The sequence below is a fragment of the Ochotona princeps genome, chromosome 6 (assembly GCF_030435755.1).
Source record: "Ochotona princeps isolate mOchPri1 chromosome 6, mOchPri1.hap1, whole genome shotgun sequence".
In the NCBI taxonomy this organism is placed as follows: Eukaryota; Metazoa; Chordata; class Mammalia; order Lagomorpha; family Ochotonidae; genus Ochotona; species Ochotona princeps.
Window position 1 is genome coordinate 18,083,232 of NC_080837.1, and position 22,184 is coordinate 18,105,415.

The 22,184-nt window shown below is 45.8% G+C and overlaps 1 protein-coding gene across 9 annotated transcripts in view; it reads right to left on the minus strand.

The window, feature by feature from the left end:
* The window catches only part of USP3 (ubiquitin specific peptidase 3), a 102,650-nt gene extending 85,865 nt beyond the window's left edge, over positions 1-16,785 (minus strand). For 2 of the 9 annotated variants that reach the window (XM_058665722.1, XM_058665719.1), the window contains exon 1: positions 15,400-15,518. Coding sequence is in view for 1 of the 9 variants with exons in the window: in XM_004578001.3 (XP_004578058.2) it covers positions 16,428-16,518 (91 nt within the window). In the remaining 8 variants the exon portion in view is untranslated. Of the gene's footprint in view, positions 1-5,007; positions 5,295-13,768; positions 14,310-14,898; positions 15,357-15,399; positions 15,519-16,427 lie in introns of those variants that run through there. The other 7 variants (XM_058665721.1, XM_058665717.1, XM_058665723.1 and 4 more) reach the window with 5 other exon arrangements.
* Positions 16,786-22,184: the final 5,399 nt, after the last annotated feature.

A 22,184-nucleotide genomic window follows, 5' to 3' on the forward strand; every position in this document is an offset into this window, starting at 1 on the left:
TGTCAAGTCAAATGCCAGAACTACCTGGAGAGTTCATAATCTGGGAGTGAGTGTGGCCTAGAAGGGAAATAGTGGGCACCTCCCTTGGGGCTACCACTCTCATTGGACAGCACGAACACCAGGACAGGGGCAGGGGTGGCTGTACAGAAGGGCACCTGCCAGTAGGTGTGTGGGCTGGATAGTAGGTTGGTTGGGTTGAGCTGGGCTTCAATGCCCATCGACATGTGCGAGAGCTAAACGGGATGTGGGACAGACTTGACAAGCCTGCGGTGCATACTGGCAACCATGGGGACCAGGGTAGGGGGCAGAACTGGTGGGGGTTATGGGGAGTCGCCCCAACTAGGCTGCAACTCCAACCGGTTTGCGTGAGGACCGAGTATGAAGTGGGCAGGATCGAACTGGACTACAACACCCGCTGGTTCACGAGGAAGACAGGGCTGGAAACAGAACGAACCCAGCAATCCCAATTACCAGCATGTGCATAAGCTGATTGGTATGACGGACGGTGTCGGACTCTGTACTAGCAAACTCGAGCAAGAATCAGGCCTGGGATCATCTCAAACGAAGTTTCTTTGGAGATCCCTCCAACTGAACTGCTGATCTTAGAACCCCAACCATGAAGAGACTGTCAGCCAGTGGATTCTGAAGAGGGTTCATTGCGATTGGAACTGAGAGACTGGCAGCAATCCAGAACTGATGAACTATCAAAACTGCATGAGCAGGACCCTCAGAGCATGCCTCCCATTGGGGATCTGGGATGGGTGGGAGGTTAGGTGGGGCTTTTCCCTTTGTTTTTTTCCCTCACCCCAGATACAGGGTAAAATGATATTGCTGTGGAAACAATGGTATTACCCACTTTCACCCTGTAGCCCTTGACACTTTGTTCCCTAATCAACTAAGTAAGATTATTAAAAAATAATTAAGAAAAAAACTTAAAGAAAAAAAAAGATGTGAGCATCCAACTGGCCAAATCTAAGGCATGGGCCTCAAAATAAATAATATCACAGAATTTTTAAAAATCTGCTGAGTCCATAAATAAACAAAAGAATAAACAAGTGGGGGACAAAGGAAAGCCTGCTCTGACAGAATGTCTACTAATACATGCAGACGAAATACAGAAACTCACCATCTTGCAACCACCCTGGTTGTAACTGACTCAGGTAAGAATCATCAATGCACAAGATACATAATAACAATCTACAAGTACTGCTCCCAAATTCCTTCTAATAACAAACAAGGAAAAGAATAAACGTACAGCGAATTAGCTAAACAAATGCCACCATAATAAACTCAACATCACAAAAAATGATGACACTCTGAGAAGCCACAATATTACTTCAGTAGTGTTTCCACCGAAAAACACAAAGTCTGTGGTGGGCCTTCGACTAGCAGTTAAGATGTGGATTGACTAACCACACCCCATAGCAGAATGCCTAGGTTTTAGTCCAGCTGTGCTTCCAATTTTCATTTCCTCCTAACATGTAATTAATGGGAGACAACAGAGGATGGCTCAAGTGCTTGGGTCCCCACCATTCATGTGGGAGACCTGGCTCACAGCTTTGGACTGGCCCAGCCCCAGCTATTGCAGGACTTTGGGGATACAACAGGCTTTCTCTAATAAATATTGTTCAAAAATAAGTTAACTCAAATTGCATCATGAAGACACATTTTTACAAAATGTCAATCTCAAACTAAGAACCTTCCTATTAGTATTTAGTCATTTTATAAACTGACATGGATGTTTTTTTTAAAAATCACCAAGTCACGAAAGACAAAGGCTAAGAATGTATTCCTACTAAGAAAACTAAACAGTCATGAGCAATAAATGTAACACATGATCCTGGATTCGATCCAGGGGATGAGGAGTAGGTACACGGAGGGAGGCAGCTATAAAGGGCATTATAGGAACAGTTGAAGAAATGCAAATATGGAATGTGTATTACATAATAGTGTTGGTTCTATCAGTATTAAAAGTCTGGTGCTTATTGAGACACAGAACCTGTGCCTATTAAACAAAAAGTCCTTTTTCTTGGGGGAAAGAAATAGACTATTTGTGGATGAAGAAGTACTATGAGTGTAAACCACAGAGGTAATTATATTAACAGAGGACATGCATATAAATGATAAAGCAAATGAAGAAAAATGCTAACAACTGGCAAATCTAGGTAAAGACTGTGGGAATTCCATTTATTCTAAACAACATTTAAGTGAAATTATACTGAAATAAAATATTTTTTAACTTTTTCAAAATATCTAATAATTTATTTATTTGAAAGGCAGAGTGGGGGCCCAGTGGCGTGGCCTAGTGGCTAAGGTCCTCACCCTGAATGCGCCGGGATTCTCTAGGGGTGCCGGTTCTAATCCCGGCAGCTCCACTTCCCATCCAGCTCCCTGCTTGTGGCCTGGGAGAGCAGTCGAGGACGGCCCAAAGCCTTGGGACCCTGCACCCACATGAGAAACCTGGAGGAGGTTCCTGGCTTCTGGTTTCAGATCGGCATAGCACCGGCTGTTGTAGTCACTTGGGGAGTGAATCATTGGACGGAAGATCTTCCTTTCTGTCTCTCTGTATATCTGACTTTGAAATAAAAATAAAAAAATCTTGAAAAAAAAAAAAAGGCAGAGTGACAGGGAAGGGAGACCATATCTTCCACTCACTGGTTCACACTTAAATGACTGTAAAGCTGGGGCTGTGCCATGCCAAAGCTGGGTCAGGTTGAAGCCAGGAGCTAGAAACTTCATCCGGGTCTCCATCATCTATTGTTTTTGCAGGTATATCAACAAGGAATTAGATGGGAAGTGAACAGTAGGAATAAAACCAGCTCCCCAATGAGATGCCAGTGTTGCAGGCGGAGACTTAACACGCATACCACAATGCCAGCCTCTGTTTTTTAACTTTGAGGTAAAAAAAACAAACAAACAAACAAAAAAAACCACTGCAATCTTTATTTTCAATTCAGATTTTTTTTAAATAAAATACACAAAGGTTAAATTATCAAAGAGCTGGGCCTGGCACCATGGCCTAGCAGCTAAAGTCCTCGCCCTGAACGCGTCGGAATTCCATATGGGCGCCGGTTCTAATCCCAGAAGCTCCGCTTCCCATCCAGCTCCCTGCTTGTGGCCTGAGAAAGCAGTCAAGGACGGCCCAAAGCCTTGGGACCCTGCACCCGCGTGGGAGACCTGCAGGAAGTTCCTGGCTCCTGGCTTCTGATCAGCGCAGCACCAGCCACTGCAGTCACTTGGGGAGTCAATCATTGGATGGAAGATCTTCCTCTCTGTCTCTCCTTCTCTCTGTATGTATGATTTTGCAATAAAAATAAATAAATCTTTTTAAAAAAATTATCAAAGAGCCAAAGATTTCTATAACCTGAAATTAACTTCCCTTCATTAATAGATAATAAAATAATCCAGTAAAAATTTATAAAGGAGTGGGTGTTGCTGCTTTTCTAGCTGAGCAGCCTGCTTCAGACACCTGCATCCAGTATTGGGGTGAATACCTTTCACCTTTAAAATAAAGTGAAAATAAGTAAAAACAGTATAAAAAACAAAACTTCTGATCTTTATAGAATCACTTTAAAAAGAGAAAGAAAAAAAAATCTGGAGAGAGTCGAAACAATACAAACAACAAAGAGAAAAACATCAAAATAAACTTCTGGAGTGGTAAGATACTATAAAACAACCACAATAGGACCTAATGAAAAAGGAATGGTCAAAAATGAGAAAGAGCTGTTGAAAATTAAAAGCATGACGACCAAAATTCAATATAAGGAGAGAAACCACCAAAGAAATATCCCAAAAACTAAAACCAAAATCTCTACCAAGAAATCAGAGGCTCTGCTTAGGACATCCAACATTCAATTAATAGACCTTCCAGGAGGAAAAAAAAAAAAAAAAAAGCCAATAAGGGGACATAGTATTGAAGAAGAGCTAAAACAAAATAAAAATTTTTAGCCCCAAGAATGAGAATCCCTAGATTGAAAAGCCCTTTGAGTACCCATCACAATAAAAGAAAAACTGCCATGGCAAGACACATCATTTTGAGATGTCAGAATTCCAGGGATAAAAAGAAAACCCTAACAGTTTCCAAGAAACAAAGTGGTGATACAAAAAGAAGGTAATCAGAAGCCAGCAACCCTAGAAGCCTAGAAACAAAGGAACAATGCCTTCACAATGAAAAGGGGAAATTCTTTCCCTAAAGTCAATTCAGCCAACCAACCAAGTACACAAAGCTGGAAAAAAAAAAAATGTCAGACTTGCAAAGAATCAAAAAATAACCTCCTGAGTGCAGGGAACTGTCTAATGCACTCCAGCAAAGAAATGGAACAGAGAAAGAAGTGAGATCCACAAATGGGAGATTTAATTCAAGAGACAAGTTAAGGCAACTGCAGGGTAGGAATCACCACCGACCAAAAAAGTATCAAATGGAAGCAGAGGACACGGGCTCCAGGAATGAAGTCTGTGGAAAAAGCTAGCACTAGGAGACTGTTTATCTAATATGTTGAAATGGCTGGAAAACACCATTCATAGATATTTGACAGATTTACAGAAGCCTTTTAGAAGAAGATTATAGAAGGTAAACGAAGCAATTTTAATAGAAGCAATTAACTAAAGGAAAAAACTGTTGGAAAAGAAAGAAAAATTAATCATATTATTAATATGAATATGTGACCTAACTATATTAGGAAATGGAAAGTGGTAAAAAGGAGAGAGTGGTCCAAACAGTGATGTCTCCATTTATTATAACAAAATGTCAAGAGATAGTGCCCAAAAATGATAAATTAAGAAATAACAGTGACTACTTAGAAGACAAATGAGAGAGAAGGTTAAATAGTGAGCTTTAAAAGGTTGTCTGTGGACAGCAGGACTGAGGGTAAAGAGGAGGGAGATTGCCATTCTATTTTAAGCCCTTGAGGCACTGGTTTGTCTATATAGTTCTTTTCTGAAAGTATGAATTCATCTTTAACAGGCAACATTTGGTCCAGCAGCTAAGATGTGATTTGGGATACCCACCTGCTATGTCATGTCAGAATGTCTGGGTTCAAGTCCCAGCTCTGCTTCGGGTTCCAGCTTGCTGCTAAAGTGCACCCTGGGAGGCAGTGAATGACAGTTCAAGTTCTTGGGTCCCTGCCACCCACTTGGGAGATGTGGACTGAGTTCTCAGATCCCGGCTTCAGCCTGGCCCACCCTAGCTATTGCCGACATTTGGGGATCATACCAGCCAGTGGACAGAAACTTACTTACTTTTCTCCTTCCCCTCTCATCTCTCTGCCTTTCAAACATAAACTAAAAAAAAAAAAAAAGGTAAACTGACATAGCAGTGTTTCCAATTTATGAAACTATCTGAACTATTTTTAATCTTAAAAAAAATGTTTAAACTATCACATTACAAAAATATTAGAAAAGCAGTTTATCATTTGGGCCCGGGCACCAATCCCATAGCCTAAGAAGCTATTTTGCACAGCTAATGGTATGTGTGTTCCACCAGAAAACACAATTTCAGTGCTGGCCAAAATTTGTCATCTATATGTTAACAGATCCAGATACCAACAGAGCCAGAAGAGAGAGGGCATCTGGTCCTGCTGGCTTCTCATACAAAGACAAATGCTGACCCACACGTTGGCTCAAGAATTTTACTCTATTTTTAAATGAATTTCTGAAATCAGTTTTCAGCATCAAACAGGAAAACATATAGAGAAACAATGTACACAAAACCGCAATGCATATACAGACGTGTTACTATTTCTCTGTCCTAAATTCAGCTTTGTTCATACCTAATTTGGTGAAACACATCTAATAGCTAATATGGCATATCTACTCCATCAGTTGAAAGCTTAAATCCTGGAACTGATCCCCTACTGTCAAAAGAGAAGACAGTAACAGAAGGATAAAAACCACTATAAGCCAAAGCAAGTTACTAAAATCAGAGTCAAAATGGACTATACTTAGCCTTTGAAAAATCAGACACTAAATAACTAAAGAAAAATTACTGGGAGTTTACATTGTTTCAAAAATAACTTCCCCCATGAAGCTGATTATATGGATAATGAAAACAGAAGCCATGAATCACTGTAAGATTCTGACTTCAAATTTTTCCATTGATTTAATAAAGAAAGATATGATGCAATTCCGTGCTTTTGCCAACAACTGGAATAACAACTCTATAGTTAAACAGTAGGGCAAGTCACAGATGTAAACACCACTCAACTATTACTTCAAAACAGCAAGTGCACATTATTTAAGATTCTCATATGTATTTTAAGGAAGCACTCCCTCCCATAAGTAAATAAAAGAATTAAGATGTTTAAGGACATCACAGGCTTTTTTCAGAATTGCTTTAATACCTGCATTGTGCAATTTGTGTGTGTGTATGTGTGTGATTAAATAATAAAGGAAAATACTAAAGCACAAAGTGAATGAGGCCAGGGAGTTAAGACAGTGCTTGGAAACCCAGGTCCGTATGAGCACTGACTGGAGTCCTTCTGATCCAGCTCCCTACTCATGTGTCTGCGAAAGTGGTACAAAACGGTCCAGGAGCTTGGGTCTCTTCTACCCACACAGAAAACAAACATGGAGTTCTAGGCTCCTGGCTTTGCCCTGGCCCAGTCCCAGTTGTGTGGTCATTTGGGAAGCCCCAAACAATGAGTGGAATATCTCTCTCATCCAATCCCTCCTTTCAAATAACTAAAGCAGCAAGACAAAACAAAACAAAACAAAACAAATGTACCACATCGACATTTGTAGGAATATTTACTGGTGAGCCTTGAAACTCTCTATTCCTTTAAAATCAACGTGATTATTTATGAAGAAAAAAATACAATGTGACGGTCATACACTTATTTACAAGTGTACTCTAACTAAAGAAACAGATACTCAAGATTCCAAAAAATATGCACCTGTCAACTCCAAAAGCATAAGTTTAGCTTTCCTATTTAAAAAAAAAGTTATTCTAATTATTTAACAAAAGCCCAGAATTGAATTTTTTAAAATAAATTGACACAATTTTCAAACCTGATCCATTCTCCTCAAAATCTATTAAAAGAAAAAAAAAAACTGAAATAATTTTAAGTGAAGCACCAAGAAGCCTGTACACAAAACACCCAAAATATGTAAAATAAGACTAATGAAGTTATGCTTTCAGGACTATTTCAAACAATGGCATGGGTGTTCAAGTTCGGCTACACACACATAAGATGAAGCTTGATCCTTTAGTCACCACAGAGCCAGAATGTCTCTCCAATTACATCCAAAACAACCCACATGGAAATTAGTTAATCTCAATGAAATCAAAGGACATTTCATTTATATGAAACTAATTTTAATAACTTAGTCCATCAATAATATTAGCATTAGCCTCAGAGTCTCTAGACTATGTAGTTCTTTCAAAAAAGAAGAAAAAGAAAAGAAAGGAAGGAAAGAGGAAAGAAAAAGAAACTCAGAATATTTTTCTAAGTTATCATCTGCCAGTTATCCCAGGGAAGCATTCCATCACAGAAATATTAGAAATTTCAACTTGATCTTCAGAAACTTTGATCAAACTATTAACATTTTAATATCATGCAACAAATGTTCAAAGTAATCTACAATAATCAGTTTAGAAAGAAAACAGAATATTGTGGTAACAGTGGGTTATGCCACCCCTTGTGACACCAGCATCCTACATGTTACTGCCAATGTCAGTCTCCTGTGTTTGCAATCGAGCTCTCTGCTAATGTGCCTGCAAGGGAGCACAGGATGGTCCAAGCATTTGGGTCCCTGCCAAACATGGGTTCCTGGCTCCTAACTTCGGCCTGGCACAGCCCTGGCTGTCGCAGTCAGGAGTAAACCAATGGACAGAAAATTTCTCTCTGCCTTTCCAGTAAATAAAACATCAAAACAAAGAAACAAAACAACAACAACAAAAAAACAGGAATATACCTATATACAATATAAAACGTTCAATTATTTGAAAGGTAGTATGACGCAGAGGAGACAGCTCTTTCATCTGCAGGTTCACTCCCCCAGATAGCCCAGACATCCAGAGCTGGGCTAGACTTAAACCAGGAGCCATGAATTCCATCTGGGTCTCCCCTATAGTGGCAGGAATCCAAGGACTTGGGCCATGATCAGCTGCCTCCCAGGCACTGCAACAGGAAGCAGAGTAGCTGAGACTCAAACAGCACAGTGACATGGGATACAGCCACCCTAAGGGGCAATGTAACCCGCTGTCCCACTGTGCCTGTACATCTGTTTATTCTTATTTGAAGGGTAGAGTAACAGCACACAGGAGAGCACTTCCATCTGCCTAAACACCTGCAGTAACCAGGTGTGTGCCAGGGCAAAGCTGAAAGCAGAGCATGCAGTCCAGGTCTCCCAGGTGGGGAACAGGTTCTCACATCCTGGAGCCATCGCCTGCTGCCACCGGGGGACGAGTTAACAGGAAGCCTGAATCAGAAACAGAGGAACTGGACACATCCCAGGCAGGATCTTAACCACGCACACAAAGCCCGCACTTGGTAATCTGTTAAAAGATACAAGCTTCTCTAAAAAACAAACTCTCAGTCCTTTCCTCAAAGGGATTTGTAGAAATGTAGCTAGTATTTATTTTAACTGTGGCACATTTTTAGCTAACACAAACACTTAACACAATTGCAAACTTCATTTTTCAATGTCCATGTTTGACCCATTTTTTAAATTTCAAACTGCCTTCCTAAACTCTGGATCTTACACATCTGCAAACATCACACATATGTAGTTCCCTGTGCATCTTAAGGGAGGGGAGTTTGCTTGAAGCTCAGCAGTCTGAAGACTATAATTAACTTCTACAGGAAATACAGTTGGAAAACCTTAGAACATGACTAAATGGAATCAACAAAGTACCTTATCTAAAGACAAAACTTCAAATCACCTCTGAACTACCACAGACAAAAGCAAAATTCCGTAACAAAGAATTCTCTTCCTTCATTATACTAAGAACTTATTTTTGTGTTTGCATCAAGATTTATATTAATTTAGTCCAGACGTGATAAACCAGCCTCCTCAATAGAGCTATGTATAAAATGTAATTAGCTTTTGCCTATTTAAAAAATACTTCAATTACTGAGGTTCCCCTTGCTCCCCCCCCGCCCCAGTTTTTTATTTTATTCCTGGAAAAGGAGATTATTCTTGAAGGTGTTTTGTTGTGGAATCAAGTGGAGAAAGCTGACACTCCAAACAGCTGTTTCCTTCCAAATATATTACCAACTCCTAGTTCGAACAGCAGTTCAATCAATAAATCGGTCTGGAGAATAACCAAATATCAAATTTTAAATTAAGTTATCTTCAAAAATGTGGATTTTGCAATGCATTTTCACGTCAAAATCTTCAAAGGAATTATTCCCAAGCATCAATTAAAATACCCACATCCCACCACCAGTGTCTGGGTTCAAGCCCCAGCTCTGTTTCAGAGGCTGATCTGCTGCTAACATGTACCAGGAAAGGCAACAGGTGACTGCGCAAGCACTTAGGTCCCTGCCCCCTCCTGAGTTTCCAGCTCCCAGCAATGGCCTGGCCATTCCCTGCTACTGGTTCTTTCTTGAGAAAGAACCGGAGGATAGCAGAGCCCTGCCCATTTCTGTGCCTCTCAAATAAATAATTCAAAACATTTTTTTCTGAAAACATAAAACTTTGAACAGTATTTGAATTTAAAGCTTTGGGCTATCTTTAATACCTCCAAGCTTCTTAAGCAAGTCTTAGCCTTTGTCTGAGTTTCATAATCTATAAAACAGGAAAAACTACTACAAGGATGGGCAGTTAATTAAATTAGTCAGGATTAAATGCTAGCAAACTGCTTTGAAGTCACTTCATGTTGTTCTCCGTTCTCCTCCTACTCAATAAAACTAATGGATGAGAAAACATCTGGAATTACTACAGATAATAACATTTGCAGACTGAGCAGTTAAAAAGATGATCTCTATTTTACAAGTTTCTAAGCCAAGGTTCACTCAACAGCTCCCAAGAATTTCAAGAAAAGGCTGCAACAAAGTTTAGGAGAGCTGCCTTTCTGTCTCAAAGATACCTACAATCTTACCTACATTCTCAAAACAGTACCACTGCATAGAAATCTCAGGGCATCTTAAGAGGTCTTGGCACAAGGCAATTCTAGGTGAGAGGAACAAGCTGTTACTGTTGTTCATGCTAGTCTCGGCATTCTAAACCGTCAATCAAAGTAAGCTTCATCACAAAAACACCCTCCAGAAATTACTAGCCCCTATCGGGAAGCCATCAAAGTACTTCCTTCTGAACCATCTGTCCAGGAAAGAGATACTAAAACACCAAGAGCGCATTGCTCTGTTTAAAGAGGCTGTGAATAAAACACAAAACACTAAACTATATTAAATTGTGTGCTTCATGCACTTTGGACATTTCCAAGCTACTTAGTCTATTGTAATGCCCAGGCTGAACATAAAACCTGTAGGTAAGTGGTAAGAAACTACAGCTTAATCAAAGGGGACTTTTTTTTTCAGTCAAGAAAAAGATATACAAAGACAGGTTCAAGAAAGGGGAAACAAGCTGAAAAGAAAAAAAAAAAGGCAAGTTAAGGAGAAATGTACATGTAGATTATTCCCTGATGGAAGTGGGGCTCAATTAAATTTAAAACAGGAATTTAAATTACCCACGGAGCTAGAAACTAAATTATTGTTGGTCTATTCACTGTGCTACAAGCACTATAAAAACATAAGTATTTCTAAATCTAGTTTGAAGGATTCAAAATCAATCTTTTATATTCCAGTAGAGAAGGAAATTGCATAAATTTCAGGAAGGGAAATGTAGGATGTTTTAAGAGCCTAAGGCTAACAGTGGAAACACACACACACACACACACACACACACACACAAAACACACACACAAAACACAGATGGAATTATTTTGAAAGCAAGTGAATAACAGGATACCAAAGTGTCCAAATCCTTCCCCAGTTCTATCTTTCGGATACTTGGGCCATGAGAAATGTCTTTCACATATTACTAAGAATACTATTTAGGAACAATTCCAATCAACGTGTCAAAACTTTCACAGCAGCAGCATTTTAGATTCAATTGCAGAGTCAAAGCCTCTTCTAACACAACACAAGACACATTTTATATAAATTTCAGGGGTTTCAGATTCACTACCAATTCTTTAGAGACTTTGGAAACAGGCTGAGGCTGCCTTCAATTCCGAGAGAACATTGCCAACCAGACTAGAAAGCCAACCGCATTTGTCTTTTAGGCTTCGTAAACATTACACCGCAAATTTGAACTCTTTAGAAATGTATATAAATAAAATTCAAATACTGAACTTCAGAATTAAGGTGAAGAAAGCGTCACCTCTCCACTTATTTTAACAGTCCCAACCACATTTACAACTGAAATGTCCACCTGCCCATTTATAAACACAGAATATCAAAAGAACACAAATCCATGTGGAAACAATGTAACAGATGATCCTTTGCTCACAAGCCAAGCAGTTTACTGACTAAATTACTGAGAGTGAGAGCTAGGAAAGCTCACTTTCTTTGCATTTACTTTCAACATAAAGTTAAAGGTCAGTCCAGCCAGGGTAGAAAGTCCTTCATTCATCAAGCAAATATTTACTTAGTGTGCCTTCTAAGTTCTAGGCACTCAATAAACACTTTATACAATGTTTCTAAATACATTTGACCTAATGATGTACAAAGGCTGATCCTATCTAAAAACCTGAGATCCCTGGGCAAACAAGAGGTAGGTTGAGAGAGAAATACAATACAAAATACTACATCACTCCCTCAAGCCGATCTCTTTTATCATGATTAATCCATTATAAATCTATTCCCACTGAGTGAAGAAAAAGCAGCTCCTTATCATACTTAGAGGATCTTTCTAATAAGGCGTGCGACCTCCAATATCCATTCAAAATTATAGAAAATTTACCTGATCTACACTTACTTTGTGTGGGTAATGTATCGGCAGTGTGCATTAAAAGCTTAAAGGAGACACGCAACTCTGAAAAATTAATCAAGGAAAAATGCTCGCTATTAAAATATTTGTAATTTAACTGATATTTAACCCAAATCCCTGAAGTCTGAATGCTTGGTCTTTGGCTTTCCTTAGCTATTAAAACAGCTGTGTTCACGGCTTTTTTTAATCTTTTTTTTTTTTTTTTAACAACTTGGGCTGCCTGCCCCCTGTGTTTTGTTAAAGGTTAAGCTCTTTCACCCGCAAAAGTAAGGAATGCCCAAGCCTCCAGCTTCTGAAAGTAACATCTGTGCATACAGCAAAATCTTTAGAGGATGTCCTAATTTCTATTTAAAATGTTTTCATTTAAAAGTAGAGTGCCTTTAGCAACAATTAGACACAAATCAACTTTTACCTTATTAGGTATTGCTATTTTCAACAGTCTACCTTAAACCACAACAGTTTAAGGATTTATGTTCTGAGCAATTACCTTCCTGTCTCTCCCCCAAACAGACTAGATTTGTCTCTGAAAGGACTCCTAGATTCTATGATCTGTTTCCCAGCTAATACAGGTCAAAAATCCCAAGTCTCTTCAAACCCATAACTGTTGCCAGTCTTAAAGTCATAGGATTGCTCTAATCTTTAAAGGCTATTTTGATGAGAGCAGGTGTCCCTACCTGTTAAAACAGTTGTACACCATTTCAAAAGGATTTCGAACATCCTTTCAGAGGGTCTAAAAGGTCAACATTATTTTCATAAACAATGTGAAGATGTTATCTTATTGTTTCTCATTCTCTCCTGCAATGGAGCTTTCCAGGGGCTACATAAAGTGTGATACTTCGAGACCGTACGCAGCCCAGCATGCAGCCGTAGATAAAGGAGAATCCAGCTGTCAGCCATCGAGCTAAACAAAAGGAGTTGCAAAAATTTTTTAAATGCTATTTTCTTCACTATTGTCTTGAAAAACATTTTACATAAACGTCTATGTTAATGAGCACTTGCCTTTGTATTTGCAAATAAATTTTTAAAATACATAAATTTTTGGTTTCAAGTTGGGTTTTTTTTTTGAATATTTATTTGAAAGGAAGAATGAAGGAAAAACAGAGAGTGTCCATCTACTACTTTACTCCACAAAGGCTGCAGTCAGATCTTGGGCCAGGCCAAATCCAGGAGCCAAAAACACCAACGGGATCTCCCACATGAGCAGCAGAGATCAAGCACACGTGCTGTCTGTCTTCCCAGGAGCACCCTGAGGAAGCTGCACCAGAAGCAGAGCAATCAAAGCCATGGCAGACACTGCGAGCAGTGGTTTAACGTGCCGTGCCAACGCCAGCCTTTCAAGCTTTCATTCCTAAAACAGCCTAAGACAATGGCTTTTAGAGACATAAACGAAAGACCAGGGAGTTCTCAGGAATTTTTAAGAGTGCAAAAGAGGTCCTGGGAACAAAGTTTAAGAAGCGGAGTACACGATTACATAACCTACCACACTGCCTTCCATGGATAAGAAACTCCAGTTAATTCTGAAGTATAATTACTTCTTAACCAAACCCTAATCTTGTTGAGTTCTTTATCTCCTCGTAAAGCATAATTCAGCATAAAGCCAGACTGTTCAAGGCCCCATCTTCAGGGCTTCACTCCGTTCATTAATCAGAGTCCTCTCTGTGAAGGTGGGCTGAGCTGAAGGAGCCTCTCCAGGAATGGCTGTAGGTGTCTGTCAGTTTCAGTTTTCACACACACTCTACCTTGGTCACCTGAACAACAACCTATGGAGTAAGTTTGAGGTACTGCCCTTCTTTGCAGGTGACATAATGAAACGGATATGCCAAGAAGACAGAACCACCTGTCCAAAGATGTACTGCTTAACTGGCTGAGCTGGGGCTGTTGGTATTTTGCAACATTCTTGGCCTTCTCATTGCGGTGTAATGGCAAACTGGCAGAGAAAAAAGGCAAAGACATTACTTTGTATCATCCTGGTGCCGAAACAAGGATTTTCCTCCACTTTCCCTCACCCCCTCACTTAACAGGAAAGTACCCAGATTCAACAGCCAATTGCAGCATTACTCAACATGTTGGTTACCCTTTTGCTTCCCCATGGGGGGTGGGGGCAGGAAAGAACAAAGAAGTTCCACCAAGTTAAAAGCAAAAAAAATTAAAACAGAATACACAACACTTCAAGATGATGAGCAAGTGAAGGCTTCACAGTTCTTACTAATCATTTAATCACTGAAACAGGCAAGCAAGGACAAGAACAAGCTTAATACAATAACACTAGATTGCATCAATAAATGGCGGCCAACAGGCTAAAACGAGAGGCTCACATGACCTGGGTTCAATTCAGAGTGTGGTCAGAAGAAAAAAAAAACACCCCCCACACACACACACAAACTTGTGAAACTAGCTTTCTTGTTTCTACAAATCCAAGCAAGGGGTCAGAAGCATCCTTGCAAAGCAATGTCAGGCAAGGCCTGCCTCAAGTGTGAAAAACGCGACCCTAACCTGATAGAGACAGCACCCCTCCTGGCCAGCTCAACACACCACTGGATTCCTTCCCTCAGCACCAGGCTGTCCGCCCTACTTTAACTTCTCCAGTTCCTCAAAAGATGCTCAGTTCTCTACATCTCTACTCCACAAACCCGTGGCCAGCTTGACTCACAAGCGGCCACTTGCATCATTCTCTGCTTTTTTTAGACGCGTGTACCTCGTGAGGCCATTTTCCAGTTGGATGTGATTTTACCTTAAAAAAAAAAAAAAGGCCAGAGGCGTGCTAACTGTCCTCAGACTGCTCTGGAAGTTTCCTGCAAATGACCTACACTATTTCTTCAGCAAGTATGCTTTCCCTAATCTTTACTTTGGTCGTTTTCCAACTCTCTTTTGGAGAGGGGAAAAAAAACTGCCAGTTACAGCACCACAGCTCTAGTTAATGTACCACCAAGCAATCAGCAAGGCACACCTGGCTTGCTCCACACTCACCATTCACTGTTGAAGCCCTACTTGTCGACGAAGAGCTAATTTAGACCAGTTTCTACAGCCTCACAAAAGAACTGCAATGCTGCACTGTGAAACCAATTAACCGGTTAATTTTTACAGGCTACAGACGGAAAGGAAAAAAAACGGGGCGGGGGGGGGGGAGGATAGCTGATTTCCTTATAGCAAGCAAAGCAGCGAACACCTGAGAGCTCCGGGAAACCACAGCCATTTCTATTATCCTAGAGTACACTAAGAACTCTACCTCCGCTTTTCTCCAAGGCCACGGCCATCCAAACTATCCCAAGTGGTAACGCAATCTAATGATCTCCCCGGCCCTGACCCAAGTCCCGAGACTCAAACGCCCCCCTTTGCCGGCTTTCCGTCTTTCTCCCTGTGAACTTCGTTTTCAAAGTACGCGATTCAGCGGTTCCCCTGCAAACCCCAACCTCCAGCGAGCAACTCTGAGCTAATAAACAAAGACCGACGGCAGCCCCAGGGCCCTACCAGGAAGTCATCAAAGCCGTGTGGCCCGTGCGATCCTAAAAAGTCACCCGAAGCAGACAATGAAAGGGGTACCCGGGCTTGGGGTGCTGCGAGGGAGGTGAGGGAGGGAGGCGGACAGACAGAAGGGGTTAAGAGATTTAAGCTTCTCCAAAGCGTCGCACAAACCCAGGAACTGTTTTTACAGCCATTTCACACAACCCCCAAAAGCCTCTCCTCCGAGCCACCCCCTCCGCAGCAGCTGTTGGCTCGCCTCTCACGACCGGTTCAGCCCGCAGCCTGTTTGCAAACTTCACCCTCTTCCCCTCAACCCCCGCTCCCGAGGGATTAGAGCCTCCGACTTGGGCCGCCCGCTAAGCTGCCCAGCGCCAACCGGGGCTTGGGGCTGCCGGAGCCTGAGGCGAAGGGAAAGGAAGCGGGGAGGGCCACCCGACACCCCCCAAACACACACACACACCCCGCCAGGCAGGCGGCGACCGGCGACGGGCCCCGCAGCCCAAGACAAAGCTGCGCCCGCAGAGCGCCGCTTTTCCCACCTGCTCCCGGAGGGACGCACCCCGGGCCCCCCGCCACGCGTGCGGCCGCCGGACAGTCGCCCCTCACCCGCGCGCACACACGGGCCCGGACCCCCGGCACCCGGCCCGCCGAGCACAGCCCTCTCACGGCAGGGCGGGGCGAGGGGCGCGAGCCCCGGGCAGGCTTCCCCCCATGCCCGGGTTCCGGGGGCCCCTGCCCGCCGCTGCCCGCCGCTGCCCGCCGCTGACCCCCGCGCGTCCCCGGGCCCCCAGGCGACTCCCGCCCCTCGCGGGCCTGTCCTCCGCCGGCCGGGCCGTCGGGCCGCGGGGAAACAAAGGGAGCCGCCGCCGCCGCTCCCGCCTCCCCGCGAACCCTTCCTCTGTCCCCTCCACCCTTCACGGAGTCCGCGCGCCGGCCGGCCCGGAGCGCCCCCCAGCCTCCCCTTCTCCAGACGGACAGGCCCCAACAGGAGCCGGGGCCTCGGGTGCGCGGCCGGGCCGGGGGCCCGCACTCACCGCTGCAGCACCAAGACGACGGGGACCCGTTGGGAAACTTGGCTGAGTCCGGAGCGATGCAGACGCTGGAGCTGAGGTGCGGACACTCCATGGTCACGAGGAGGGCGGCGGCGGGGAGGACCGAGGCCCCCGGGAACCGGCGAGGCTGGGGGGCGGAGGGACTCGTCCGAAGGTTCCGTCTGGGGTCGCTCCTCGCCGGGCGCTCGGCCGACGGCGGCTCGTCTCCCGAGCCCTGCGTCAAAGAAAGCCAGGGCTTCCGGGCGCCGGGTTTTACCGCGCGCCGCCTCCCAGCGCCCCGTTCCGTAGAACGTGGAACTCCGAGATCCGGGTTCTGCCGTCACCACCTGACTGCAGCTTTCCGCCTTCCCGAGGAGGCCCCGCCCTCCCTGGGCCGGCCCCGCCCTTCCCGAGGAGGCCCGCCCTTCCCAAGGAGGCCCCGCCCTCCCAGGCCGGCCCCGTCCGGCACTCCCGGGGCCGGCTGGTGGCGCTCGGAAGTGACTCCCCTAACTCGGTGGCTCTGAGGAGAGCCACGGCTTCCCGGCTCGGAGAAAAGGGGGTTCGGAGGGGAGGGAAGGGGGTCGGGGGAACAGGAGGGTGCCAAGCCTTGGGCACTCCGATCCGGTCCGCCGCGTTGATAGCCGTCCGGCAGAGGAAGACTTATCTCCGGGGACTGGGTGGGGGTGGATGCCGAGGAAGGTCTGACTTGGCGGTAGAAAAACCACTGAGACCCACACAGCACGGAGTGGAGAGGGAGAAGGGAGCGAAGAGCGCGCGCGCACACACACACACACCCCGAGGAATCGCGCCCCGAGAGGCAGCGCCTGCGTGCTCCCCCCCGACCGGCGGCTCTTGCTCTCGGCAGGTGCGCCGGGTTCCGAGCCGGCGGCCTCAGCCTGCCCCCTCGGACCTTCCCCAGGTGACCCGGCGTCACCTCCCGCACCCGGCTGCTGGACGTGAAAGCACCCGGGGGTTTGCACGGACGGAAGGGGGACAGGGCCGCCGCGGGGACCCCCGACGGGCCGAGCTTGGACCACCCCACTGTGGCTCTCCGATCCCTGATCCCTTTGACAGGCGTCCTGGGGTGGCTTGGGAAAGCCTCGAGGGGCCGCCCGGGGTGTCCCTAGTTGGTGTTCCTTCCTAACTAGAGGCTCCTCGAAAAACCCGGCCAGGAAGTCGCGCGGGGACAGGAGGTGGGCCGAGGGTGGGGGCGGCCATGTGGCAATCCCGCGGGCCGGGCACGAGGAGGAAGGAAGGTCAGGAAATGATTAACTGGGCCAGGCTGTCTAGTGGTTAGAGCAGGACCCCGCCCCGCCAGGGCGACCTGTAGCAGCCCAGGAGATGGCCCCTCGGGTTACTTCCCACCCTGCCACCACGCTCCTCTGCAAGATGCGGTAGACCCACTTGGGGCCTCTGTGACAACCTCCCCCAAACACACACACACACCACCACACACATACACAATTCCTTCCCTCCCCCAGGTATGGTCCTGGCCCTCTGGAAGATCGCAAACTCTCCTGCAGCTTTCCAAGTTGCCTTGGTAGAGTTAACCTCGGTCTTGGGCAGTGTGTGGACAGCGCAGGTGCCCTTGGAAGCCTGGCCCGCGGGTGTTCTACCCCTAGGGCTATTGCCTCCCAGGCTGGACAGAATTGCCACTACCTCTTGGGCAGCTGACACAGGACAGCCTCTTGCATTTGCTAAATGCCAACAGGTGAGGATACAGCTAACCCAGGCCAAGCAAGGAGGATCAACAGTGCCTAATCTTTGCTCGGGCTTGTCCACCTACTTCTAAGGCCTGGCTCAGCCAGCTTCCCTAGGCCACCCTCTTGCACACCTTGTGTCCTGCGCACCTATACTGACTCTTGCTGCCTTGTGTATGGGCCAAGAAGAAAGTTCCCTTTTTCACCTTCTCAGAAACTTGGTTTCCTAAGTTTAAATAAACATCACCCCCCCCAAACCCAATCCCAGGCCTTTTCTGACCTGGCTGCACCCCAGTTGACCAACCTCCCTGGGTTTTGCTGTGGCCTTGCCTGTCCCTATCCTGTGCTACTTAAAAACACTCTTGACCATGGCATTGTTTCACATCCGGCTTCCCCTGCCCTACTCTTGAGCTTCCTGCTTCACTTAAGGCGTAGAGCACAGAGAAGATCCAAGCCATGGATGTTCCACAGGTGAACCTTCGTGCAGGCTAGGGTAGGGGTCAGTCTCCCAAGGGCAGGCACTGTACATGTCAGGTGAATGCCCCCCCCCCCGCCACCACCACTTGGGAAGATGGTATCTAAAATCCCTTGCAATTATGAGTGTGTGATTCTGGCGGGTGGAAAGAGGGGTGGTGTTTCTCACTGCCTCTACTCTCTGTCTGATTTTCTAATAAAAATAAATTTTTAAAATAAAGAAAGTAGCTTGTACATTGTGAATTTTTAAAAAAGTTTCCCTCTCCTTTAACTCAGTTGCATCACCACAATGGGGCATCCTTGCCCAAACTCTGGTTCATCACATAATCCCACAGCACCAGTCACATAGTACAGGGATCCCAAGAGGGCTGCTATCTCCTGCCCATGACCAGAAAGCAGGGGCAAATCATCCCAAGAACCCCCTCTACCCAGGACGCTCCAAGGTCTCTTGGCATCCTTACTGGATTTGGGACAAATCTCTCAGTCCACACAGTCCGCGACCAGAAGTGTGTCTGGCTTCACCATTTATCCCTACTTCCTGATGCACAGCAAGCTGCCTTCTCTTCCTGTGCGTGCTAGCATGGTTTTGACCCCCCCCCCCCCCCGCCCAATTACTTTTGAAGTACCATTTTCTCAGATGGAAAATTTGGTAGAATTGTAATAGCCTAATTTTGATTGCTACAAACCATTTCATACCGAAGCTTAAAATGGACTCCCATTCAATCCTGTTTGCATTGCTATGTGTGTGTTTGCAGCGTTCGTTTGCATTATTAACTCCGGTGAAAGTCATTCACAGGCACAGCAAGAATTTGTGGTTTTGTCTCTAAAATTATTTCACTCTTTCTGTTTGGCTTTATTATCAAGCTATTATGCAAGAACTGAAATGGGACATTTCGTAGGACAATACTTCCTAGAACCATTTCCCTTTGAAATAAATGTACCTTACCTACATTAAACAAACCAAAAAAAAAGCTTATGTTAGTGTCTTTCTTCCCTAACTGAAATAAACACCTCTCAGAGTAGGGTCTCTGAGTCGCCTGGAGGCCAGATTGCTTGCGAACTGGGCCCTTTCCTGGGTGTGTCTTAGAAAACTTTTCATTAGAATTGCAGAGGGTGTGGGGGGACCATGGCCGTGAGTCAGTGCCTTAGCAGGAAGAGGCCACGTGGCAGGCACCCTCTGCACCCGGCTGCTGCTCCAGCCATGGTCCACTCAACCCTTGGCCTGCAGGATTCCCGGCCACGCCCTCACTCAATCGAGGGAAGCTCAGCTGGCCAAAGTGTGCGGGGCAGGGGAGGGTGGAGGGTGGAGAGGTGTTGGTTATGTTGGGGACCAGAGTAAGGATGGGGGGCGCGGCTGGAGGGATACGTAGCTGCGACCTCACTCAAACCTTAGCCTGCGGACTAGCAGCGGCGGCGGGAGCCCAGGCCCTGGGGAAAAACGGCTCCGCCCCTGCAGCATAAGTGAGCTCCTTAGACACCTGCTACGTTAGTTACTGTTGAGACGGCTCTGGGAGCAAGCACGCCCCGGAACCACGGAGGAGGAGGGCTTTGCAAGGGTTCTACAGTATTGGGAGAGGGCGGGAGGAGGTGCGGTAGAAGGGGGGCAGCCGCTGGGGCGGGGGTGAGGATGGAGGCGGGGACCTGTGCTGCCCATGGGTTAGTACCCCCAGAGCCCCTTAGCTACCATTTCCTTGCTGTTACCTATCAGCGTACTATTGGGTGAGAACGCTCCTCCTGCCACTTCTAGCCCCAGGGACACAGCCTGGCTGTGGAAGTGGTGATTACTCTGCTGAGATCAAAGACTGGGAGGGAGAATGGGCGTGGCCACCGACCAGCTTCCACCTTGCAGCTGGTGGGAGAAATCCAGCTGGTAAGGAGCGCATAGAGCTCCCCTCCAAGCAAGCTTGGGCATCACCTCTCCAGCAGCGGCAGTGTGAAACACAAAGCTTCCCGCTGGCATGGTCACCTGTCCTGCTTTTGCAAAAACTTTTTAAAAATTGTTCTATCGGGCCCGGCGGCGTGGCCTAGCGGCTAAAGTCCTCGCCTTGAAAGCCCCGGGATCCCATATGGGCGCCGGTTCTAATCCCGGCAGCTCCACTTCCCATCCAGCTCCCTGCTTGTGGCCTGGGAAAGCAGTCGAGGATGGCCCAATGCATTGGGACCCTGCACCCGCGTGGGAGACCCGGAAGAGGTTCCTGGTTCCCGGCTTCGGATCGGATCGGCGCGCATCGGCCCGTTGCGGCTCACTTGGGGAGTGAATCATTGGACGGAAGATCTTCCTCTCTGTCTCTCCTCCTCTCTGTATATCTGATTTTGTAATAAAAATAAATCTTTAAAAATTTGTTCTATTAACACCTTACAAGAACTCCTTCCTTAAAGATGGTGTGCTTCCTCGCTCCTCTTCCTCTTCGTCGGGACAGCACAGAACCCCTTGGGGAAGTCCCCATCACTCACCACCCCGGGCTGCTCCCACCACACTATTCCCAGTGACAGAGCGATGTAGTTTGCAGTTCTCAGTTCAGTCTCTCTTGGGAATGGGTCATCTTCTTTTCTATCTGGTCTCAGCCCCAAGTGGGGCAGCAGCAAATGACTGTGCATGCAGAGGGAGCTTCATGGAAGTATTGATTTTAAGAGTAGTTACATCAGTAATTCCAGGTAATGTTCCTTCATGCACTCCAACATTTAAGAACAGAGCATCTATTTGTGCCCCACCAGGGTGCCAGATAGTCTGCTGTTTTGTATTTCTTGTCTTTTAAAAAGAGATTTTATTTCTTTGAAAGGCAGAGTTATAAAGAGTGAGCTCTTCATCCATTGGTTCACTCCTCAAATGGATGCAACGGCTGGGGCTGGGCCAGGCGTCAGGAGCATTAACAGGGAGCTGAACAGAAAGTGGAGCAGCCAAGTCTTGAACCAGTGCTCATGTGGGATGCAGATATCGCAGACGATGGCTTAATGTGCTGTGCCACAACACCAGACCTACATGTGTTCTTTAATCCTGTGGCAAACTCGGGAAGCAATCAGAGTGTCTGGGCTTCTGGGCCCAGCTTCATTCCCGGTTCCAGCTTCCTACTAATGCCACCCTGGGAGGCAGCTCAAGTACTTGGGTCCCTGCTACCCACATGAGAGACTTAAAAGGAACTACTGGTTCTTGCTTTGGCCATTGCAGGCATTTGGGGAGTGAACCAGTGGATCTGAGCTCTCTTTCCTTCTCTTTGCCACTCCAATAAATAAAAAATTAAAAAATAAAACCTGGGGGTAGGTGAGAGAGGGCATCAGAGAATGTGTGCAAAGGGAATTAAAAAGAGAAGATGATTTTGGTGCAAACAATTTTGAAATCTGGGAGTGGGGGAGGGAGGTGTTGTGGCACAGCAAATGAAGCTGCCACTTGAAACACCTGCACCTCACATCACAGTACCTGGGATGACGTCCCCATCTTCACTTCGAATCCCACTCCCTGCTAATGCATCTGTCAGGCAGCAGGTGCTGGCCCAAGTATTGGGGTTTCTGTTATCTAACCAGAGACCTGGATTGAGTTCCAGACTCCTGGCTTTGGCCTGGCATAACTTTGGCTGTTTGGGACATTTGA